Genomic DNA, 22,625 nt, shown 5'->3' on the forward strand with positions numbered 1-22,625 from the left:
AACCTTGTTCATTCTTCTCCACCTTACTGATTTACTGTCTCCAAACATGTAGCAGTGATACATCCCACAAACGCAGCAGAAACACAATGTAAAGACAAATACTTTTAACAATCCATGCTTACCTCCCCATGTTTAAGATGTTCCTCAGGAGAAAAATCAAATATTTCTTTGGAAAACAAGATAGTTTTGATTTTAAAAACCTTCTTCTCTATTGATTTTACTTCATTTTCAATAGCAATCACCTCCTAGAATTTAAAAAGCAGTTTTTAAAAAAGCTGACTTCTGTTTCATTGCATATTAATCACATATAGGAAGATGATTTATTTTTAGTGGTTGATGTTTCAAGATGATGTAGTGCAGTAGAACAGAAATAAAATAGAAATGTGAGCCACTAAGGCAGATAGGTGGCACACAGTAGATAGAGTGCTGGGCCTAAAGCAAGGAAGATGCATCTTTCTGGGTTCAAATCTGGCCTCAGACACATCTAGCCAGGTGACCCTGAGAAAGTCACTTAACCCTGTTTGCCTCAATTTCCTCATTTGTAAAAAGAACAGGAAAATGAAATGGCAAACCACTCCAGTATTTTTGTCAAGAAAACCCCCATACATAATCATGAAGGGTCAGACATTATTAAAAAGTTACTGAACAACAGTATATCATTTAGGGCAGCTAAATGGCACAGTAGATAGATCTTCCTGATCTCAAATCTGGTCTCAGACATCTACTAGCTATGTGGCCCTGGTCAAGTAATTTAAATCAGCCTCAGTTTCCCCATTTGTAAAATGAGCTGGAGAAGAAGAGGGCTTTGCTATCTTTATCATGAAAATTTCAAATGGGATCACAAAGAATCAGATGTCTGATATGACTGAATTGAAACTATATGCTTTAGGGGCAGCTAAGAGGTTCAATGGATAGAAAGGCCTACGTTCAAGTCCAGACTCAGACACTTTCTGTGTGACCCGGGGCAGGTCACTTAACTTCAAATTGCCTACCCTTTACCATTCTTTGGCCTTGAAACTAATACTTAGTCCCAATTCTAAGATAGAAGGGTAAGGATATTTTTTAAAACAATTGAGTATGTTTTACTTTGAAAGGTCATGTTCTGAGCTACATGATACAAAGGGAAAACTAAATAACTAAGAACTATTACACAATGCAAATAATCTTTACTCTAACTTTAATCAATAAGAATTTGAAAGTAAAATTTGCCAAAGACTGAAAATTATCACAATAAAAAGTCTGCCAGTAGACAATTGAGAGATGTCTATCTTGATAATAAAGCAATGTAGGTATTCTTTAATAAAATAAATGTAAATTAAAATAAAGTAAAACTGCAACAAAACTTACATCAGCCATGTGCTGGATTTGTGGAAGACTTGCTATTATTTTTTGCTGCAGATTTGTGACTCTAGCACTTAGCTGGTTTAACTTAATTGGTGCAAAGTCATCTGTTTCAAAGATTACTGAAAACTCTTCCAGGTCAGAATAAACCAAATGAAGAAGATTCTGCTTTTGTTCTGAATCTTCCAAAGCCATCTATAAAATGGATATGAGAAAAGAAAAGAAAAATATCAAAAAGTAAAATACATTGATTTACTCTAATATACATCAGAGATTAGAATTTGCTACATTTTAAACCATATGACATATACTTTCAATGATCATTTTTAGCTCTAGTGAAAGCACTGGACAAATAGCCTATGACAAACTTGTTTTATGAAACCCTAAATTTACCTTTAACCCATAGGAACTTTCCTTCAAGAAACTCCAAGACTGAACAACAAGCACCCACTGAGCACCCTAAATAGGAGTGGTAGAGGTAGTCAAGTCTTAAATGCCCTATTTGGGTTTCTTGGTTTCTCTAATTGCATTTAGGCAGCTCCCAAATACCTTTGCCTCAGGCTACAACCTCTTTCCCAAGCCCCAATATAATTCAGCTGTTTCTCTTTGGTTATATTCCCTTAGTTATAAATCGAACCCCAAGTTCTTTAGAAGGATGGAAATTTCCAGTAGTGGTGGTTGTTCCCAGAGACACTGTTCCTAGAGTCTCAAAGCTTGGCTCTGTGTGGTGTTGTGTGGTATGACTCTGTGGATATGTTGTTCCTTTGTAACTGCTTTGATGGTTCTATTGACATCTGAATTGTTAGCTAAGAGGAGTTATCTATAAGAGAAAGGTCAATAATCTAAACATTTTCTTGAGCGTTTTTTTAAAAAAAGAGAAAACAATAACAATATCAACAAAAATAATAAAATTAAATATTGAATGGCTAATATAGCAAATAAAATCTTTTACTTTTCCTACAAAACAACTAAAAAACAATCGAAACTTTTTACTGTTAGATGTGCATTCTCATATATTCTTTTATTTTTGTAATTCATGAAACTAAATTAATGCGCAAATTTAACAATTCCAAATATTCCAAATTATCTTCCAGAAATTCAAGTTATGAATATATCCCTATCATCAATTTATTCTACTAAAATAGAGCTATAAAAGAACTCACAAAAATGAATCTAAATATTATAAATTATGCAAATCAATTTTATCCTACCAATCATAACTTTAAGTAAATTATAAGAATACCATGGTTATCAGCATCTAATCCACTGATAATACCAGATGTCCACTTTGATAAGTCCCTCTCATGGCACTGCCAATGGTTCATTGGGCTACCCCTACAGATGCAACTGTCAATATCATATAAGCAGACAGGAAGTTCCCACCTATAACCAGAGCTTAATAGAGAGAGGTCAGCCCATTAAATTATAAGCTCTTTGAAAGTTAGGTTGGTGCCAGATTTATTTTTCAATTTATCTTTCAATCACCAATGCCTCCTCCATTGCCTTGAATATTAGCAATCATTTGTTTAAATGAATTGAATCCCAGTGTGGCATGTTCTATAGAAACCAGTGGATAGGCACTCACATGATGCTTTCTCCTAGGGATTTTGTGAAAGAAGAATTTATTTATTTATTTTTTTAAGAATATTTTTCCATGGTTACATGATTCATGATACACACATACACACTTTCCTCCCCCACCCCTCCCAAATATGACAAGTAGTTCCACTGGGTTATACATTTATCTTTGTTCAAAACCTATTTCCATATTATTCCTATTTGCAGTAGAGTGATCTTTTAACATCAGAACCCTAATCATATCCCTACCTCACTACGTGGTTGGTCACATGTTTTTCTAATGCATTTCCATTTCTACAGCAGTTCATGAAAGAAGCATTTAGAAACCACAAATTATTAAAAGCATGGCACAATAATAAGAATGCTAGATTTAAGTCAGACAATCTGAGCTAAAATCATAACTCTGCCATTTAGTACCTTTGTGACTATGGGCAAGTCATTAAACATTTTGGGCCTCAATTTATTAAGTTGAAAAATGAGTTTTTTGGATGAGATAACTCTGAAGGTTCCTTACATATCTAAATCCATGATTGTATACAAAGTAAAATACCACAATCATAAGTATTTAAGAGAAATGGCAGGATTTGAAATATATCACACCTGCCACTCTAGGTGATATGTTTTTCTTTCCTTTTTGTGAATACTATGGGCCCTATACTAAGTATCAGGCTCTGATAAATTGATAGGACAGAGTTATTTTGTCCATGCTCTCTGGAATATGATGCCCAATTATAAAGCAACAGATTTGGGATAAGGCTTGGCTAATAGACATATAGGAATTGGAAGTAGGAAAGGCATGAGTTAAAATCCCAGCTCCACACTTGGTGTAACCATAGATAAGTCACTTAACCTCAGAGCCTCAGTTATCTCACTTGGAAAAATGAGGATAATCATATTTCCAATATCTATCTCATAGTACTGTATTGTATATACATTCTAACTAAAATAATTTATATTAAATCTAATTTAGATAATTAAAATTAATCTCTACCTAACTTCCTTCCTTCCTCTTTCCTTCTTTCTATATTTCTTTTATTTCCCTCAAAATACAAGTTCATTATTTAGGTTGGTGATGGCAAACCTATGACACATGTAGCCGTTTTTGATGACAAGTGGCCGTATGCAGCAGCATACAGAGAAATATGGGACCACATGCCAGGGATGAAACGATTGCTGTAGTGTAGTGTAGACACTCTGTGCACTATAGATGACAATTCTACCTGTATTAATTTACTTATTTTGGTTTATTAAATACAGTTAAAATGACAATTATACATTTTTGTTATTTAAACTATAAATATCGTGAAATTATAGTTTTTTTCTCAGTGACATACCACCTGAGTTATGCTCAGTTTTTTGGCAAATTTTGACACACCAAACTCAAAAGCTTGCCTATCACGGATTTAGATGCCTCTAAGAGTAGTACAAACCACAGAACCACGAAATTTTAAAGCTGAAAAGGACCACAGAGCTTAGATAGTCTAACAGTTAATAATTCAATGTGAATAATATAAATACATTCTATATTTTGCATATATAGTGTATAAAACATACTTTTTATTCTGTGAAGTGAGTATTACAAGTATTATTATTCCTATTTTATACATATACATATATATGTTTGTATATATGTGTGTATGCTAAATAATACTGTTAGTCTGGGTTTCTTAAAGCTTTACATGAAATCTGTTACAATTTCTATGACAAGGAATATTTCTGAACAAATTTGCCTTAATTATTTTTTACTTTATTTAAACATTTATTAATATTCATTTTTAACATGGTTACATGATTCATGCTCCTACTTTCCCCTTCACCCCTCAAATTCCCCCCCCCCACCTATGGCTAATGCACATTTCCAATGGTTTTAACATGTGTCCTTGATCAAGACCTATTTCCAAATTGTTGATAGTTGCATTGGTGTGGTAGTTTCAAGTCTACATTCCCCAATCATGTCCACTTCAACCCATAAATTTGCCTTAATTATATTCAAAATACGTAAAGGCCCAACCTTATGCCTTTGGACCTTTTTTTTTTTTTGCAAATATATAACAGAAAGAAGTTATAAGCCAAGTTTGAAAGACATAGTTTCAAAGATAGCATTTCTTAACTCAATATGTTATATTGCAAAAAATTAGGATGATTATTTCCATGTTCTCCATAAAAAAATAAAAATGAAAAGAATACAACTACTTTTTTCCCCCTGTACATTATGCAATAGTTTTATAGGGGATAGGAGAAGATTTCCCAGGGGTAAAATTCTCAGGAATGACTCCATTAGAAGGGCTTTTGGAACTTTGGGTGAATTTCAGAAATTCTATCTTTTACTACATGCCTCTTTCTTTTTCTCCTTTAGTCTCTCTTTAAACAAAACCAGAGACTAATTTAGAAACTTTCCTCAAAAATTCTTTTCCTGAATGGTATTAATGGCAGTTTTATAATTGTGTCAGCAGAAGGCAGCACAAAACCAGCAAGCATCATCCATTCCCTTGTGGAAAAGACAATGTGATACTGGTTGTTCAGACTTGTATGGGAACAGACATCATCTTTGTCTCCTAATTTGGTAAATCCACTTATGTACTGGACAATGAACTACTGAATTGAGTAGAAAGAAACTGACATTTATAGAAGGGTCCTGTGGAATGACAATCATTGGATCAACATGCTGAAAGAAATTGCATTTGGGAAGAAGAGAGATAAATCAAGTTATGAAAAAAATATGATCAATTCCAAAGCCAACTTTTTGATTAGAAAGTCATTATGATTTTCTTTGGAAGTAATTGTAAAATTAAATTCTATAAAATAATATTTCTTTTCAGGCTGTATATTTTTTCCTTGAACAATATAGAAGGAAGGACAGTTACATGAATTCTCAGACTTGGAATTCTGTTCCAGTAATAGACAGGAATGTGAAAATTTCTCTCCCTCTTTTTAAAAAAAATTGAAACCCTTACTTTCCATCTTAGAATCAATATTGTATTTTGAGTGGTAAGGGCTAGGCAATGGGTGTTAAGTGACTTGCCCAGAGTCTCACAGCTAGGAAGTGTCTAAGGCCAGATTTGAACCCAGGTCCTCCCATCTCTAGGCCTCATACTCAATCTACTGAGTCACTCAGCTGCCCCCTCTCCCTTTTTTCCTCCTTCCTTTACTCTTTCTTTACTCCATCCATTTATCCTTCCTTTCTTCCATCCTTCTCTACTTCCTTCCTTTTTTCCAAACTTCCCTTCTCTTCCTTCCTTCTTTCCTCCCTTCCTTCTTTCTTTTCTTCCATCCTTCTATCCTTCCTTCCTTACATCCTTCCTTCCCTTCCTTCCTTTATTCCTTCTTTCTATCCTTTCCTCTTTCCCTTACTTTCCTCCCTCCCTCATTCTTTCCTTCCTTCCTTTCTTCCAATTTATAATGGCACCAAAAATAGTACAAACTACAGAACTATGAAATTTTATAGCTGGAAGGGACCACAAAGCTCAGATAGTCCAGACTTGTTATGGTCAGATGAGGAAACTGGGTTTTTAAGAGATTTGCCAAAAATCACTAAACTAGTGAGTGGCCCAGCTGGCTAGAAGCTAAGTTTATTGATCTTTATACCAGTGCATTTCCTCCTGCATGCATCTACACCACCTATGTATTTTGGTTCAGCGAGACTCAGAAAAACATAGACCTACCTGAAGAGTATTAGCATGGTGACTCAGGGCTTTTGAAGAACTATAGTCAGTAGGACCAGCTAGCAAACTACTGGTATTTTCTATCCAAGTCTCAGTATTCTTTAAGAAGTCGTTATATTCTTCCATTTTAAGTATGGCCTGGGAAAAGAACATTGTAATATTTTCAAAATATATTTTTATTTCAATAAAATATTAGTAATTCAAAAATTGAGGATTAATCAGAATAAGATGTATATACAGATCCATGTCTCTTATTTGGGTAGGTATATTAATACAAAAAATGAATAATTAAAATCTAGGAATTTTGGTTTTCTGTAAAACCAGGCTTCATAATTTTTGTGTGTGTCATGGATTCTACTTTGACATGTTTGATGAAGCCTTATGGATATATGGATCTTCTTAGTTTTTGAACATATAAAAATGCATAGGATTCTAAGGGAGATAAATTATTTTGGAAAATAATCAAAATAGTTTTTAAAAAATTTTAAAATCCTCAGGTTAAGAAATCCTAAAAAACTAATCTACTTTTTTGGCACTGTATGTCATCACAGTCTTCTGCTACCTAGGTATGATAGGCTCACCTTATTTAGCTGTGAAGTTCTGTGCTCTGCTCTCTGTGATACCTGCTGGTATTGTTGAAAAGGAACCATTAAATTATCCATCCATTCTTGTGCCTGTCCTGGGTCCTGTTCCACTATATCTTGAACTTCAGAATCTAGTTCGTTTAATTTGGAATGCCAGAGGTCTAGTTCATCCCACATTTTCTGTAGAAGGAAATCAGAAGTAAATCAGAATTTTTTGTTGTTCAATCATTTCAGTCATGTACAACACTTGATGGCCTCATTTGAAGTTTTCTTGGCAAAGATACTGGAGTGGTTTGCCATTTCCTTTTCCAGCTCATTTGGCAGATGAGGAAACTGAAGCAAATAGAAGTAAGTGACTTGCCCAGGGTCATACAGCTAGTGAGTATCTAAAGTCAGTTTTGATTTCAGGATGATGAGTCTTCTTGATTCCTGGCCCAGAACTATACTTTACCCCCCCCACCAGTTGCCCTAGAGACATTAATAGCTATCTTCAAATATCTGAAGGATAGGACATGAAAGAGAAATCTGCCTGGGAAAAAGGTAAATTTCTCTATATTACTACTATAAAGGAATTCAACAGAACATGTAAACGACAATTCAGTGAATTTGATTTTGATTTCTTGAAAAATTCTAGAAAGAATAATTAAAGAGATTGGAAGGCTTTAAAAAAAGTGGCCTCAGGCTAGTCTTACTTCTTTTCTTTATTAGGTTAACTAAAAAGAAGATCAGAGAATGCTATCGATATTATTTATCCACATTTTTGGAAAGCACTCAATGAAGTATCTGATATGATTCTTTCAAAAATCCCACAGAGACAGAGATGAATTAGATGAATGCAATTAAATGAATTCAGAATTACTTGAATGTGTGGATGCAAGGAATAGTCATTAATGCCCCATGGTAGGGAGTCTGATATGGAGAACCAGTATAATCATTACTTGCCTCTGTTTGATTTAACATTTTTATCACAAATGGAATTTTAAAAATCCCCTAAGTTTTATGTTTAAAAATACAATGATATACTTATTAATATGTTTACATATTTATGTATGTATAAATAAATATAATGGTATACTTATTAATATATTTATATTCTTATATATGTATATACCTGTATACAATATACTTATATTTGAATCTGACACAAAGTTAGAGAGAAAGTTAACACACTGAATAAAAGGATCAGAGTCAAAATAATCTTTGTGGTGGATGAATCTAAGAAGATGAACTTCACTAGAGATAAATACAAAGTCTTTGATTTGGGCTCAAGAAAATATTTTCACAAATATTGGACAAAGAGAAATAATCAGCAGTTTGAAAAAGATTTGAGGGTCTTAGTAGATAATATTTCAGTTCAGTGGATAGTGTAAGAAGCTACTCCTTTCTTCCCCCCCCCAGCAAAAAAAAAAAAATAATGTGTTCCTGAACTGCATTAAAAAAAGGCATTGTTTCCCAGAATCCGGAGGTTATAATTCCTCTGTACTTTTCTCTGGTCAAACTACAACTGGAATACCATATCCATTCTATTATTGTGTCATGATTTAAGAAGAGCACTGCTATAGTCATACTTTATATAAAAGTTTTGATTCTTTCAATTTGAGAGGGGAGCAGTTGGAGGAAGAGTCTAGCATAAGGTTTACCAATTTTTTTTTAATGTAAAGAAGAGAATAGAAGGAAAGTTAGTAGAAAATACAAACAAACAGGGCAGTTTTGAAAATAACACATTGAATTTTTCATATACTCTGAGAGAAAAACAAGCTGCCCATGGTGCAAATTCTTATCTCCATGTACAATTTTCTTTTTACCATTCTGTTTTGTATATGGAAATGCTCATTTTATTTGGATTTGCGAAGTTCAGAATTTTTTAATGGGATTTTTTTTACGGACATCTGATAAGCTAGGAAATGTGCTGAGGCCAAACCAAGATGGCAACAACCTTAAATCTGTTATCTGAGGAAATGTTGGAGGAAGGGGTGATGCTTTGCCTGAAAAAGCAACGACTTGAGGCAGGGAATGCTATAATCAGTAATTACAAGTATTTGTTTTTAAACCCTTTACCTTCCATCTGTATATTGGCTTCAAGACAGCAGAGTAGTAAGGGCTTGGAAAAAGGGGGTTAAGTAACTTGCCCAGGATAACACAACTAAGAGAAGTGTCTGAGGCCAGATTGAACCCAGGACCTCCCATCTTTAGGTCTGGCTCTTAATCCACTGAGCCATCTACCTGCCCTCTCAAGTATTTTAAGATTTGTCATATGAAAGAAGAATTGTAGCTATCCTATTTGGTCCCAGAGGCTTAATTAGGAAGAATGGTTTGGAGTTGTAAAGAGGCAAATTTAAACTTCAAAACAAGAGAAACTCTTTAGCAATTAAAGTTGTTCAGGGGTAGCAAGGCAGCACAGTGGATACAGCAGTAGGCCAGTGGTTAGGAAGACCCAGGTTCAAGCCTGTCCTTCAGATACTTCCTAGCTATGTGACCCTGGGGAAGTCACTCAACCCCAACTGCCTTCCCACTGTTGTTTTTCTTTCTTAGAATTAATACCAAGGTATTAAATAAGGTTTGGTGATTTTTTAAACAATTAAAGTGGTTCCAAAGTAAAATAGAATTATTTAGACAGTGAATAAATCAATAAACATTTATAAACTTCTATGATCCTGGCACTATCTATCATTAAAGGCTTTCAAGAAGAGCATATCTGGTCATTTGTCAGATATTTTAAAGTTTTGGATTCTTTTTGGCATAGTTTTGATTAGATGGCCAATGAAATGACTTCCAACCCTGAAATTCTGTGATTCTGAGATATGAACTTGTCCCACATGGTCCCTGAAAAGAGAACTAGTAGCAATGGCTGAAAGTTTCATAGAGGCAGCTATCACTTAATAAAAGGAAGCCCAATTAGCAGAGCTATAAAAAAAGTGAATTTGATTATTTTGGGAAGTAATGAATTCCCTGTTACTCAATCAGAGGCTTCAAATGGATGAATTGAGCATGTTAGAAAAGGGAAAAGCGATTCCTATTCAGTTATTGGTTAGACTAGATTGATTTCTGAGGTCTCTTCTGATTATATCTGGGCATGTGGACATATTTAGGAATTTGAAGGCAAAATCTTTAATCATTTTGTTTCATGTTATCTAAATGTGGTAATCTCTAGGAAACTTGTCTACATGAAAACTATCTAAATTGGGTTTACCTACATAGAAATATCTTAGGACTTTTTCTTCCAATGCATTATCTATATAATTTGAAATAAAATCCTCTAAATTAAAAATTTAAAACTGTTTTTCATATTCCATGTGCACTTTGGGAATTCACACATGGACTCTCAAGACCATACACAATATTCTTTCTAAAATGTAGCATCCCAAAACCAAATGCAATATACCCAATATAATGTGATGGGGCAGAGCATAGTCCCACAATAATTTGTCTTGTTCAGATCCATCTAGATTATTGTATTTCAATTTCAACAAGATGCCTTGTTTTAGGAAAAGCAATAAGCTAGAGATTTTTCCAGGGAGTATGGAAGTATGGAAGGGGAAAGAAGAGGATTTAACTTGTTCTATTCAGTCCCAAAAGGCAGAAGTAGTAGTAGTGCCTAGAAGATGCAAAGGAGATCCTTTAGGCTACTTAACAATTAGACCTAGTCAAACATGATAAGATGATGTATCCTGTTCACAATGACCAATATAGAAATGTTTTTTCTGATCATACATGTAAAACCTAGATTAAATTGCTTACCATCTCAGGGGGGGGAGAGAAGAAAAGGGAGGAAGACAATTCAAATCCTATAATTTTGGAAAATGTATGTTGAAAATTGTTATTACACATAATTGGGAAAATAAAATATTAAAAAATAAAATAAAAACACAAACCAAAAGTGATAGGCTGTTTCAGGAGGTAGTGAGTTCTCTCTTACTTAAGCAAATAAACACCTGCCTGGTATGATAAAGAGGAGATCTTTTTCCAGGTTTAGTTGGACTAGATGTACTCTTTCTAATGCTGTGATTATGTGATATTGAGTTTTAATAAGGATATTATCCAGGGACGTGGTAAGGCTCAAATAAGAAAATGGATTTTAAAAGGCTTCGCGAACCTTAGACTGGTATGTAAATACAAGCTATGATGATTATTACAATTATTATTATTTTTAGCCTAGAGTCACCAGGCCTCTAATCTTGTAATGACATCATTCCCTGAGGCTTCTTACTTCACTCCTGCTGGGTTCACAAAATGTTTATAGAGCAATATAGGGTTGTACTGATAAATATTTAACCATCTGGCTGAGGGATAGGTAGGAATGTATGTTCAAATTTAAGTTTTATTTGCATTATTAATATTTTGCTAAGTCTAAGCAATCAACAAAACAATAATTTCTGAGGTGTAAATGCTTACAGTGAATATTTAAAAATCAGCTTTTGCAATCAGGTTAGAACTCGCTTGAGCATATCCTTGATACTATTTCAGTTGAAAATGGAATTACATTTGGACTTTTTGACATTTTTTCCACTTTCTTAGGAATCAGAAGTTAAGTGGTTACTATCTTTCATAATCTAGTGAATCCCCTTTGCTACGGGAAGCTTGCTTTCCTTTTGTTTTTAAGCTTCCACAAAATGTCAACCACAAAATGTCAGATTAATGATTGGATGGTTCTTAATAGTCAAACTTGACTCCCCCTCCATAAATATGAAAAAAATGTAATCTTTATTTCTAATAGGGAAGGTCTATTCACCATTACAAGTTTCTACTGCTGCCATAGTTCCAGCAAACCCATGCTTTGTGAATTGGGCCCAGTGTCTGTGCCCACAAAAGGTATATAAGATGCCCAATATTTCATTAGTTGGGGATAGAGCAAAATATATACTGGAGACCAAGTACCTCCTGAATGATTCAAATTATAAAATACAAATCAAAGTTATCAAAATTCCTGCCTGAGAAGGAAGAATGAGAGGACATTACCTTTTGAATTTCTTGAGCTTGCTCAATATTTTTGCTTTTCTGTTGTAACATCTTTTCAACATTCTGAAGCCCATGATTAATTTCTTCTATTTTTCTACTCATCATATAAGAAGGTGAACTCTTCAAGACTTCATTTCTAATCTGTTATAAAAAGAAACAAGCGTATTCAACTTCTAGAGATGATTCAACATCCCATTCATTTATTCCACGACAAAGGGTAATCTGGAGGTAGGAAGGGGGACAATCATTCTGTTGAACAAATTCACTCTGAACAATTCCTCAAGACCTCCCCCCCTTCCCTATGTGAGACATTGATACTGATGTGGTGTATTTGGTGTTGAATAGCAATTTTTCTCTGCTAAACTGACATTCACATCCATGCCAAATGCCACAAAAGGTATGTACTGTTTAGTATATCTGAAACATTATCCACAATGGCCAAAGGATATGGCTTGCCTTACAATATGAACTTCAAAAATAAATTATTTATGACTTGTTATCTTGGCTAAGCACACAAGATCACCATTTCTAAGGAAACTAAACTTATCCCAATGCAAGCCAAAGAAAAGGTATTTTCAACTCTAATATTCATTTGGCTGAAACAATATAGTCTTGAACTAGATGACACTTGAAAATATATGCTGCTGAATATTTTTAGTGTTTTTCTTCACAATAATCAAAGCTTAGTCATTGAGCAGCATGACTTCTACCTGAATGATTCTTTAAAGAAAATAACTTGTCTCTTGGAGATTAATAATAAATGTGTTGCTTCAAAATCCCATGAGTATTCATTCTTTTTGAAAATTACACTGATAGGCATCTGATGTGATCATTAAAACAAAAGATAATATCTTACTTTTATCTAGTATTCTTTTATTTGCAAATTAAAATGTTCAATTTCTCCTTTGAGCCTCACCACATCCTTTTACAAGCATTTTACATATGAGGAAACTGAGGAACACAGAGGATAAATGATTTGCCTCAGGTCATAAAGAAGATTAATAGTAGAACTAGGAACTAGAACACTCTGATCTGATCCCAGGTCCTTCCCACTAAACTCAAATATTATTATCATCTTCCAGTTTTAGTAGAAAAAATTTAATCTTGATAATGAATAGTTTTGATCGTTTGGTGGGGGTACTTTGTATGGGTAATCCACCTACATTAAATGTGCACCACTTAGATGAGGTGCAAAAAAATCACGATTTAAGAAACACACAAAAAAACAATTTGAATTATATGGAATACTAATAGTATCTACTGTCAGATGATAACTGTTAGCTGTTACCTTTTACAAATGTACCTCTGGTCTAAATTACAAGTGAAATTTTTCAAAGGCCCAGACATTATAGACTTTAGAGACTTTAAGTGACTTCTCTAAAGGATTCCATATGCTGTTTACAATAGAATAACATTCAGTTTGACCTATATTCCTCTATTGCATAAATGAGAGATAAACCACAGGAATGATGCCACAAACATCATCACCTTCTCATCTATGTCATCTAAAGCTTTTTTTGCATTCTTCCATCTGGCACTCAATCTCTGCAGGAACTATGGCATTCATCTCAGATAAAGATATGCTGTTCTAAAGAAATCAACAGCCCCTGATACTTTAGAAGCTACTCAAAGATTTTTTGGGACAAAATGATATGGTTTGCTGCTAAATGCATACCAGTAGAAAAGAGAATTGTCACTTACATAATTAATATCTACAAACACTAAGACAAATAGTCTTGACATTATGGATGTAATATTCAGATCAGTAATACTTGTTATATGGTCATGCTTCCTTAGTATAAATATGATACAGAATGTATGTAATATATAGAAATATTAGTGATTAATTCCACCAATTAAGCTTAATTTTTGGCATTAAGAAATATATTTTTTGTCAAATTGCAATTTTATGGATATCTGAAATTAATAATAAAATGTTGAGAGACCTGGACTAAATTATAAGAGAGGGGATGCAGGAAGGACAGAAGTAACCTATAAATATTTCATCTTAGGGTTTGGGTCACCTTTTTTATTTTTAAATCACATTAAAATGAACTCTGACTTTTTTGTTCTCCCCTCTAAAACTTTTCGTCAATAACTCATCTTCTTGTCTTCCTATCTGCCTTCAGGTGTAAGATGTGTTCAAATTTACTGTGATATTCTGTTTTTAGAACTTGAATTGCTCCAAGAAGCAAAGAGCAAACCTGTTTTAAGATTTTAAAAAATCTATGATTCAGGTCTACTATAAAGGATAATGAAATTGTACCTCATCCTAATTAGAAGAATTCTAAATACAGTCTTGAAGCATCTAGGAGAAAAACATACAGATTATTTTGGTCTTTTACTTCTGTCACTTGAAGCTGTTTTAGAGTTCAGTTTCCAATCACAAAATTTTCACTAAGCTGAACCATAAAAAAAGCATATATTCATAAATGAAAAGGCAACTTAAATGAAAATGTGAACCCAATTATATTTTTATTGAAAGACACATTGCTTCCTCTATTGCATAAATGAGAGATAAACCACAGGAATGAACAACGCTGCCACAAACATCATTACCTTCTCATCTATGTCTTCTAAAGCTTTTTTGCATTCTTCCATCTGGCACTCAATCTCTGCAGGAACTATGGTATACATCTCAGAGTACTTGATTCGGAGTTTTTCCATAATATTCTCAAGAGCTAGCTTCTCTTTGTCAATTATTTTCTGAAGAGCCTTAAAACATTAAAGAGGGTTTTCAGAACTAACAAGACACAGGAAAAGTTTAACTCTAAAACTGAAAGCAGTTTCCGAGCACATCCTTATGATTTAAATGAGCAGCTTTTGCATGACAAAACTCCACTCTTCATACGAGCTGATTAAACCTGAGAGATGCTCAGTTTAGTCAGATGATGCCTTTCAATTGGTAAGAATTAACTTGATATCACTTCATAATGTCAACCCATTGTTGTAAAAAGACATTACAACATCTCTGCACTTCCAAAGTGCTTCTATGATTTAGCTTTATCTCTGTAGCATTCCCGATATAAAAACCTGTTCAGAGCAAAAGTTTTCAGAAGTTTTTATTAACTTGTTGCCATTTATGCTTCTTCCTACATTATCATAACAATGATTCAAGGCCCCTAAAAGCTGGAAGCTTGAAGCAAAAGTGTCTGCTTTCATGTAATTATACAGCACAGTAAGCCCAGCTTCTTTCAAAACCAAGGGTTCCAGTTCCACAGGAAGAATGTGGGTTTTAAGAGATAAAAGCAACTTGAACAAACAGTCTATTGGTTGTGGCCTAGAAAGAAAATCTGATCTAAGTTCGCCTTGCAGAAACTCATTTGTTTGGGAAACTTTCCCGAAGATCAGGTGGAAAAATACTTTATAGCTTTACAGTAGCCTTTTCTGATAGTCACTATTTGAGGAAGAATTAGTTATTAATCTTGTTAATGGACCAAGGCATTGCTTTGAAGAACAATTACAATTTTAAATGATTTAAATGAATTTAAATTACAAAATTAAATGATTTAAAAGATTTAAATGATCTATCATTGAGTTACTTTTTTACTTTGGACTACACCAAGCCCTCATCTTTTATCTTTAGTACCAGCCAGCTCTATACAAGCAAAGTTCAATAGAAAGTTATGTAATTATCCTGGTAATTCAGACAAAGTTAGGGTTTGGGGGTCTAAGATGCCACATAATTATGTAATCTTTCATGTCGCTTATATCTAATCCAAGAGGACTTCATTCAGAGTCCACATTGATGCTTTTCCCATGATGATCCCCTGAATAAGTGAAATCAAGTTTCCTCTCACAATATATTGTAACAAAACAGCTCTGGTTACAAACAACATACAACTTTTGAATGCATCTGAAAAACTGATTGGAGATAGTTACAAGAAGAGAAAACTCTTCTAGTCAGAAAGAGGTACCATTGTGTCTATATTTCCAGTGGTGAAAGAAATTAGTTCCTAAGGGAACCTCATTGTGTGGGCAGTCCCATGTTTGATATAAAACACTATGTTCCACAGCTAGGTGGGAAAAAAAACCAAGTCTAAAATCAGTTGTTTTTTAAAGAGAATCAATGACATCATGAGTAATGTTTTGACTTGAGTGTGATTTGGAGTTAAATGAGGCAGAATTGCACAGTCATCAGCTTCATTCTCTCTTCCAGAATCATCCAAGTCAAGACAAAAAGGACAACTGGTGATGGCCCAGGATGTAGTAGATGACCTTGGCATCTTCACTTCTGACAGTGCCTACTTCAGCCGCCTTCATGGCCATTAGAACAGATCTAGTATATGCAAGTTATCTTGATGCTTGAGGATAGTATTTGCTAATTACCATAGGATAAAGATATAGGTCTGATTCATTGCTGAAATCTATTTTGACATGTGTTCTTTTTTATTACATACAAATCCTTATGTCATTTATAGTATACATAACACCTTTAGAAAAGAAGTAATTCAAAATTGTCATTTCTCTTCCCAATTAAATTGTCAAAAGTTTATTAAGTCCATAGCTTGAAGGACACCCAGGAAGATACAAAAATAAATGACATAAAACATGATCTCTTCACTGTAGGAATTTTTGATATAGTTGGGGAAATGCAGATGCAAAGGGATTAAGAATAGTCCATTTCAGATAAAGTGTTACATACATTTGTAAAGGAGAATAGTAAGAAAGTCGAATGATTAAGTTGAGATCAGAAACAGACATTAAGGAGATTAATCCAATGGTAGCATCATATAGGAATGGAGTGAAGAAAGATGGGAGTTAGGAAAACCAATTAGGAGGCTGCTATGATATTATAGACAGAGGTAAAGAGGGCTGGATTGGCATTTTGTCAATGGGAAATAAAAGGGCAGTATAGATTTGAGTAATATTGCAAAAATACATTTGAGAGGACTTAGCAGCTAGATGCACATAGTAAAGTCAGGCCGAAGTCATCAATAATGATAGTAAAGGGGGCAGCTGGGTGGTTCAGTGGATTGAGAGCCAGGCCTAGAGACAGGAGGTCCTGGGTTCAAATGTGACCTCAGACACTTCCTAGCTGTGTGACTCTGGGCAAGTCACTTAACCCCCATTGCCCAGCCCTTATCACTCTTCTGCCTTAGAACAAATACTGAGTGTTGATTCTAAGAAAGAAGGTAAGGGTTTGTTGTTGTTTCTTTTTAATAACCCTTACCTTCCGTCTTGGAGTAAATACTGTGTATTGGCTCCAAGGCAGAAGAGTGGTAGGTAAGGGTAGGCAATGAGGGTCAAGTGACTTGCCCAGGGTCACACAGCTGGAAAGTGTCTGATACCAGATTTGAACCTAGGACCTCCCGTCTCTAGGCCTGGCTCTCAATCCACTGAGCTACCCAGCTGCCCCTTCCAAGGGTTTTAAAAAAAAATGATAGTAAAGTTTTGCAGAGAATGATGGTACAATACTCTCTGTAGGATACACTGGCAACTTGTAGTGTTGGGTTGAGCCATCCTATCTGCTAATGCCAGAGGTTCTAGAGTACCCTAAAGATATAGATCCTTAGTACTATAGATCATGTTTCTTATTCATAATAAGTTGGCAGGCACAATTAGCTCTTAATAAGGGCAAGGTAGAAGCATAAGCTATAAAATATTCTCCCATCCCCAATAATGTACAGTGCACTTTTCCCCAAATACACATAATATATTGGGAAGAATATGCTCAAGTAGAGTATAATGATAGTGAAGCTGGTACATAATCATAATAAGGCCAAGAGAACTTACAACTCTGGAACTATGGGACCTCCAAATCCCTTCTCTATAGTCCAACTCTCAATTGCCAGTAGTAGTTTTCTTGGGTCTATTGATAGATCTACAGGGGTTAGGCTTCTGTAGTCATTTTAGCCTTAAGTGGACTGCCTCTCTGTATTCATTTCTATTTATAGCAGGAGCTCTTAACATGGGGTCTGTGAGTTTAAAAAAAATTTGGATAATAGATGCAATATAAATGGTTTCCTTTGTAATCCTATGTAAGCCATTTTATGCATTAAAAATATTATTCTGAGAAGGCAGTTATAGGATTTAGATGACTACTAATCAAAGGAGTTCATGACAATTCCTGATAGAGTATATACCTCTTTTTAAAGGCAAAGAGCTGTAAATTACATAGAGTCTGTTTTCTCACCTGTGTCCCAAACTCTCTTGAAATGACTGTCAAAATGACAGACTTTTATGGGGTGTCTCTCTCCAGGTAAGTACCTCTAAGGCTGGAGGACATGACAAATGGGAAGGGAAGGAGAGTGCCCCAAATCTCTCTGCATCAAAACTGGAAGAATCATTCTTTCCCAGTTGCTGGTTCTCTCTCTAGTGCCCTCAGATTGCTAAACTGTCTCTAAGGTTAAGTTATTTAAAGACCTTCAATAACATAGCCTTTCTTTCCCTTTGTCTAACGGCATTGCTTCCTTCTGATTCTGAGAGATGTTAATATTTCTTAAATAGATAATAGAGTATTTAACACTGTTAACATAGAAATACTTGGTTACTTCTTATCACTATATCAACTGAGCTAGGGGAAGAAGATACAAAATTACCCTCTTGCCAGTGGAGTAAGGTTAAAAGATATGGCATTAACAAAAATAAGGAAGTTAGGAAAAGGGTCAATTTTGGGCAAACATGATGAGTTTAGTTTTTGAAATTCAGAGTTTGGAAACAAAATAGGTATTCACTCATTGGAGTGTAGCTGAACAAATTATGGCATATATTGTGAAATGTTATGGAATATTATTGTGCCATAAATTATGTTGAATATGCAGAAAACAGAGAAATGGAAAAATGAAGTCTTAGTAAAATAGAAATCAACAGCATCAGCTATCAACAGGAGAGAAGGGTGGGTTGCATGTAGGGTTTTGAGGACACAAAGATTTCGAACAACTATTGTAGGAAAAGGGAGAGGGAATCAAAAAGAGACAAAATAACAGGAGGGAGATCTTGAAGTTCAAAGGGCATTATCCTGTACAACAGACACAACTGAATGGCATTAACAATATAACCGCAATATTCCCTTTCAAGGGTCTATATTAGTTTCAATTCCGTTTATATAATTTATTAAATGCCTAGGCACTATGCTAGGCTGAGATCAAAAGGCAAAAAAATAAAGCAGTCCCAGCCTTCAGAGACCTTATATTTTATTACTGAGAAAAAAACATGGATTAGATAAATAAATGCACACCATACAAAATGTAAAAACAACAAAATACTTTTCTTAGTGAACTACAGATATTATAGGAGCAAGTTACTTCCGTGCCTGAAATGTTGTACACCAGCTTAGAAATACAAGAATCTGTCTTGAATCCCTGTCTACCCTCTATGTGGGAGTGAGAATAGATAATATTACTTAGAGTAAATGGAATTTAGTAAAGAAAGAAAATAGTAAAATTAGTAGAATTTAGTAAAGCTTAGAAAATAGTAAACTGAAAAAATACTAAAAAGAAACAAACAAAACTCAAAGGTTATTTGGACTACAGAATATTCTATAAGGCCCTTAATAAACCCTGCATATCAAATATATGAAGTGAATGTGTTTTTCCCACTAGTTCCCTAAAAAAGGAAAATGGAAGACTAGCAATTCACTTATTTTTTATCTGTGCTAATCATTACCTTACGTCTAATCTAATCTTCCCCACACTTTTAATGTATAGAAATTCCAGCCACTTTTCCAGAGCAGTTCAAATACCACCTCCTTCACAATGCAGTCCCAAATGATTTCTTCCTCCTCTGAACTCCTTCAGCAATTTACCTGTGCTATTCCTATGGCACCAATCATCTATGGCTTGTATTATAGCTATTTGTATATTTTATCTTTCCTGCTAGGGTATAACTATAGAGATCTTTCTCAAAGACCAAAAGGCAAGAGAAGAGGAAAACAAAGATAGAAATGTGTTAAGGAGATGAGGAACATCAGTGTAGGAACTCATGTGTTCTCCCAAATTCCTTTTCAGCTTTTTCATTCCTAATCAAGGTGAAAATCACATCGTCTTATTAGTTACAGTTCCTCCTGTCTCCCACTTTAAAAAATAAGTTCTGTTATACCTCATTTACCATAGTACATAAGTGGCAAGCTATAGAGATAGATTCATGTTTACCAAAATATATTCATCATATATCCAAGGCTATGCTGAAGCCAGTTTGAACCAGGCTGATTATTAAATTTTCAGTGTAAGCACTTACACCATGGAAACTGGTAAACTCTACATAACAGAGCTGGATTTATTGTTTTGTTGATTGTTTAGATTTCAGAACATGATGGAGAAAATATTAATAGTGCAGATTAAACCTAAATGTGTGTCATGCATACAATTATTTCTAGGAATCAGATATTAAACATTTACCCGCACACCACTGCATACAACTCACAGGGACAGATTTCTTCACCAGAATAAAGCACTTGCCTCTTGCAAATGAAATCACACTGCATTACTCCCCATATCCAATGACCTATCACTAACCTCCAAATGATTTTCCTTTTCTGGGTGTTCTTCTAATGCCATATCATGGAAAGTGGCTCTCATTTTTTCCAATGAACTCTTCAAAGAAATTATTTCTTTACTGACGTTATTTCTCTCTTCAATCTCTAACTGTATCGATTCCTTATTTGCTTGAGCTTTCTGAGAGAGCCTAAAACATATAAAAAACAGTTTCAAAGAGAACTTAAGTAGTTTTCCTTTCCCCTTTTTTGTGAAGAATTGTTTTAGTTGAATAATTAACAAAATACCAACTTCTTACCCACAGTAACCTTTTTTTCTGAATAAAGATATTATACCTATATATGTATACAGACATACATATATATCATCATTATGGATAGTAATCCAAACAAAATCTTTCTCAAGGTTTTTTTCTTTTCCAATTTCTATACTCTAGCTATATAATTTCTCTTTCATTTTTTTTTTTTTACCATGGAATCCTAGCAAGCCTGGAACCTGCTACAAAAGATGACTTGAGGATATATACTAAGTCAAATTAGGTAAGCCATCTTTAGAAAGAAAACCCCCATCCTTCATCTCTATTTCCTTTTAAACAGGATATGTCCACCAGACAAAACTTGCAGATCGATCCTGTATCCAGAGCAATACCAGGGAAGAGTATTTTCCCATCAAATGTAGCATTAATCTTTCCAATCTCTTATATGCCACCCATTCATTAATGATTCTGTTTTATCTACATTATTGAGAATTGGTTCTAACCTATTATTACATTATTAAGAAAGTCTAAATTTAATTCAATTCAATATTTAAAATATATACTTTACATTGTTACTTTATTATGTCTTAGGTAACTGGATCTTACTTGGTACATCGATCTTGCATGGCCCTAATCTCTTGCAATACTGGAACAGATTCAGTTATTTCTAAACTTTCAGGAACATTCAGGATATTCTTTATCCGGTGAAGAAGTAAAGTAAATAGCATCTGTTCCCTCTCCAGGTTCTCCTCATATTGACAGAAACATTCAAGAGCTTCAGAAAGTTCCTTGTTGGTGGCTGCTTCTTTTGGTTTGGTACTCTCAGGGAATTCTTCTTGGAGGTTATCTAAAATAATTGCTTCCCGTTCAATCTAGGACAATAAGGTAAAGATTAAGATGTTGGTTTTGTCAACCAAAGAAATCATTCTGATGGTCATAACAACACAGGCTGTTTTTAAGAATTCCTTATTTTGGAAAAGTCATATCAGGCATCGAGTATATGCAATTCCTTGCTGACTGTAATTCTGGTTTTCCAAATTAACTGAAGGAACTTTGATTTAGCTGTTTGTCCACATTAGTTTTCAAAAGCCCCAGAACATCTTCCAAACAAATTAATACATCACATGTGAATTTACCCCCAAAGTCTTATTGAAGTCTTAAAAAATAGCTATTTTGGTTAAATAATCATTTTGGTTTTTTAATCTATTAAAACTTAAGACTGCACAAAGACTTGGGACATTGTTGGATAAAATGAAAGTTTGTGAAGTAAAATTATAAACGTAACTTCCACTCTTTATGTATTAGCTAGGAAGAAATTATACAGATATTTCAAAACACCCTTCCTTACAGGAGGCAATAATATTCTGTTAGAATATGGTTATTCTTCCAATTAATGACATTTGCTTTGTTCCACCATTTTTTTTACTACCAGAAAGATTATTGCTATGAATATTTTTTGTATATATGTGACCTATTTGCAGCACATGCCTAATCATGGAAATGCTGAGTCAAAGAATATAAACGGCTAATTGAGTTGTCCCACAGAATTCAAAATGACTTCTATAAACCATAATGCCAATTATTAATTTGCAAGATGTTGACCAACCACAATGAGTTTTAATATAGTATTTTCTTTAGAGACAAGTAATATACGTGTCTTCCTAAAACATTTCCAACATCGACTCTATCTTTTTTTTTTTTTTCATTGACTCTATCTTTTGTCAACTGGCAATTTGATGAATGGGAGGTAAAATCTCAAGAATTCTTTTAATTTTAAATGCCTATTATTGTTAGTGATTTGTATTATTTTTCA

General features: G+C 34.1%; 1 protein-coding gene across 1 annotated transcript in view; it reads right to left on the reverse strand.

Annotated features, from left to right (window-relative positions):
* SYNE2 (spectrin repeat containing nuclear envelope protein 2) overlaps positions 1–22,625 on the reverse strand; it is a 419,774-nt gene that overhangs the window by 166,790 nt on the left and 230,359 nt on the right. Inside the window, exons 57-64 of the mRNA XM_044664857.1 lie at positions 21,419–21,684; positions 20,578–20,746; positions 14,681–14,836; positions 12,122–12,262; positions 7,163–7,345; positions 6,582–6,719; positions 1,348–1,536; positions 123–245 (exon numbers count right to left, since the gene is read on the reverse strand). Of these exons, the coding sequence (XP_044520792.1) occupies positions 123–245; positions 1,348–1,536; positions 6,582–6,719; positions 7,163–7,345; positions 12,122–12,262; positions 14,681–14,836; positions 20,578–20,746; positions 21,419–21,684 (1,365 nt within the window). The remainder of the gene's footprint in view (positions 1–122; positions 246–1,347; positions 1,537–6,581; positions 6,720–7,162; positions 7,346–12,121; positions 12,263–14,680; positions 14,837–20,577; positions 20,747–21,418; positions 21,685–22,625) is intronic.

Source organism: Gracilinanus agilis, chromosome 2, assembly GCF_016433145.1.
Source record: "Gracilinanus agilis isolate LMUSP501 chromosome 2, AgileGrace, whole genome shotgun sequence".
NCBI classification, from domain to species: domain Eukaryota; kingdom Metazoa; phylum Chordata; class Mammalia; order Didelphimorphia; family Didelphidae; genus Gracilinanus; species Gracilinanus agilis.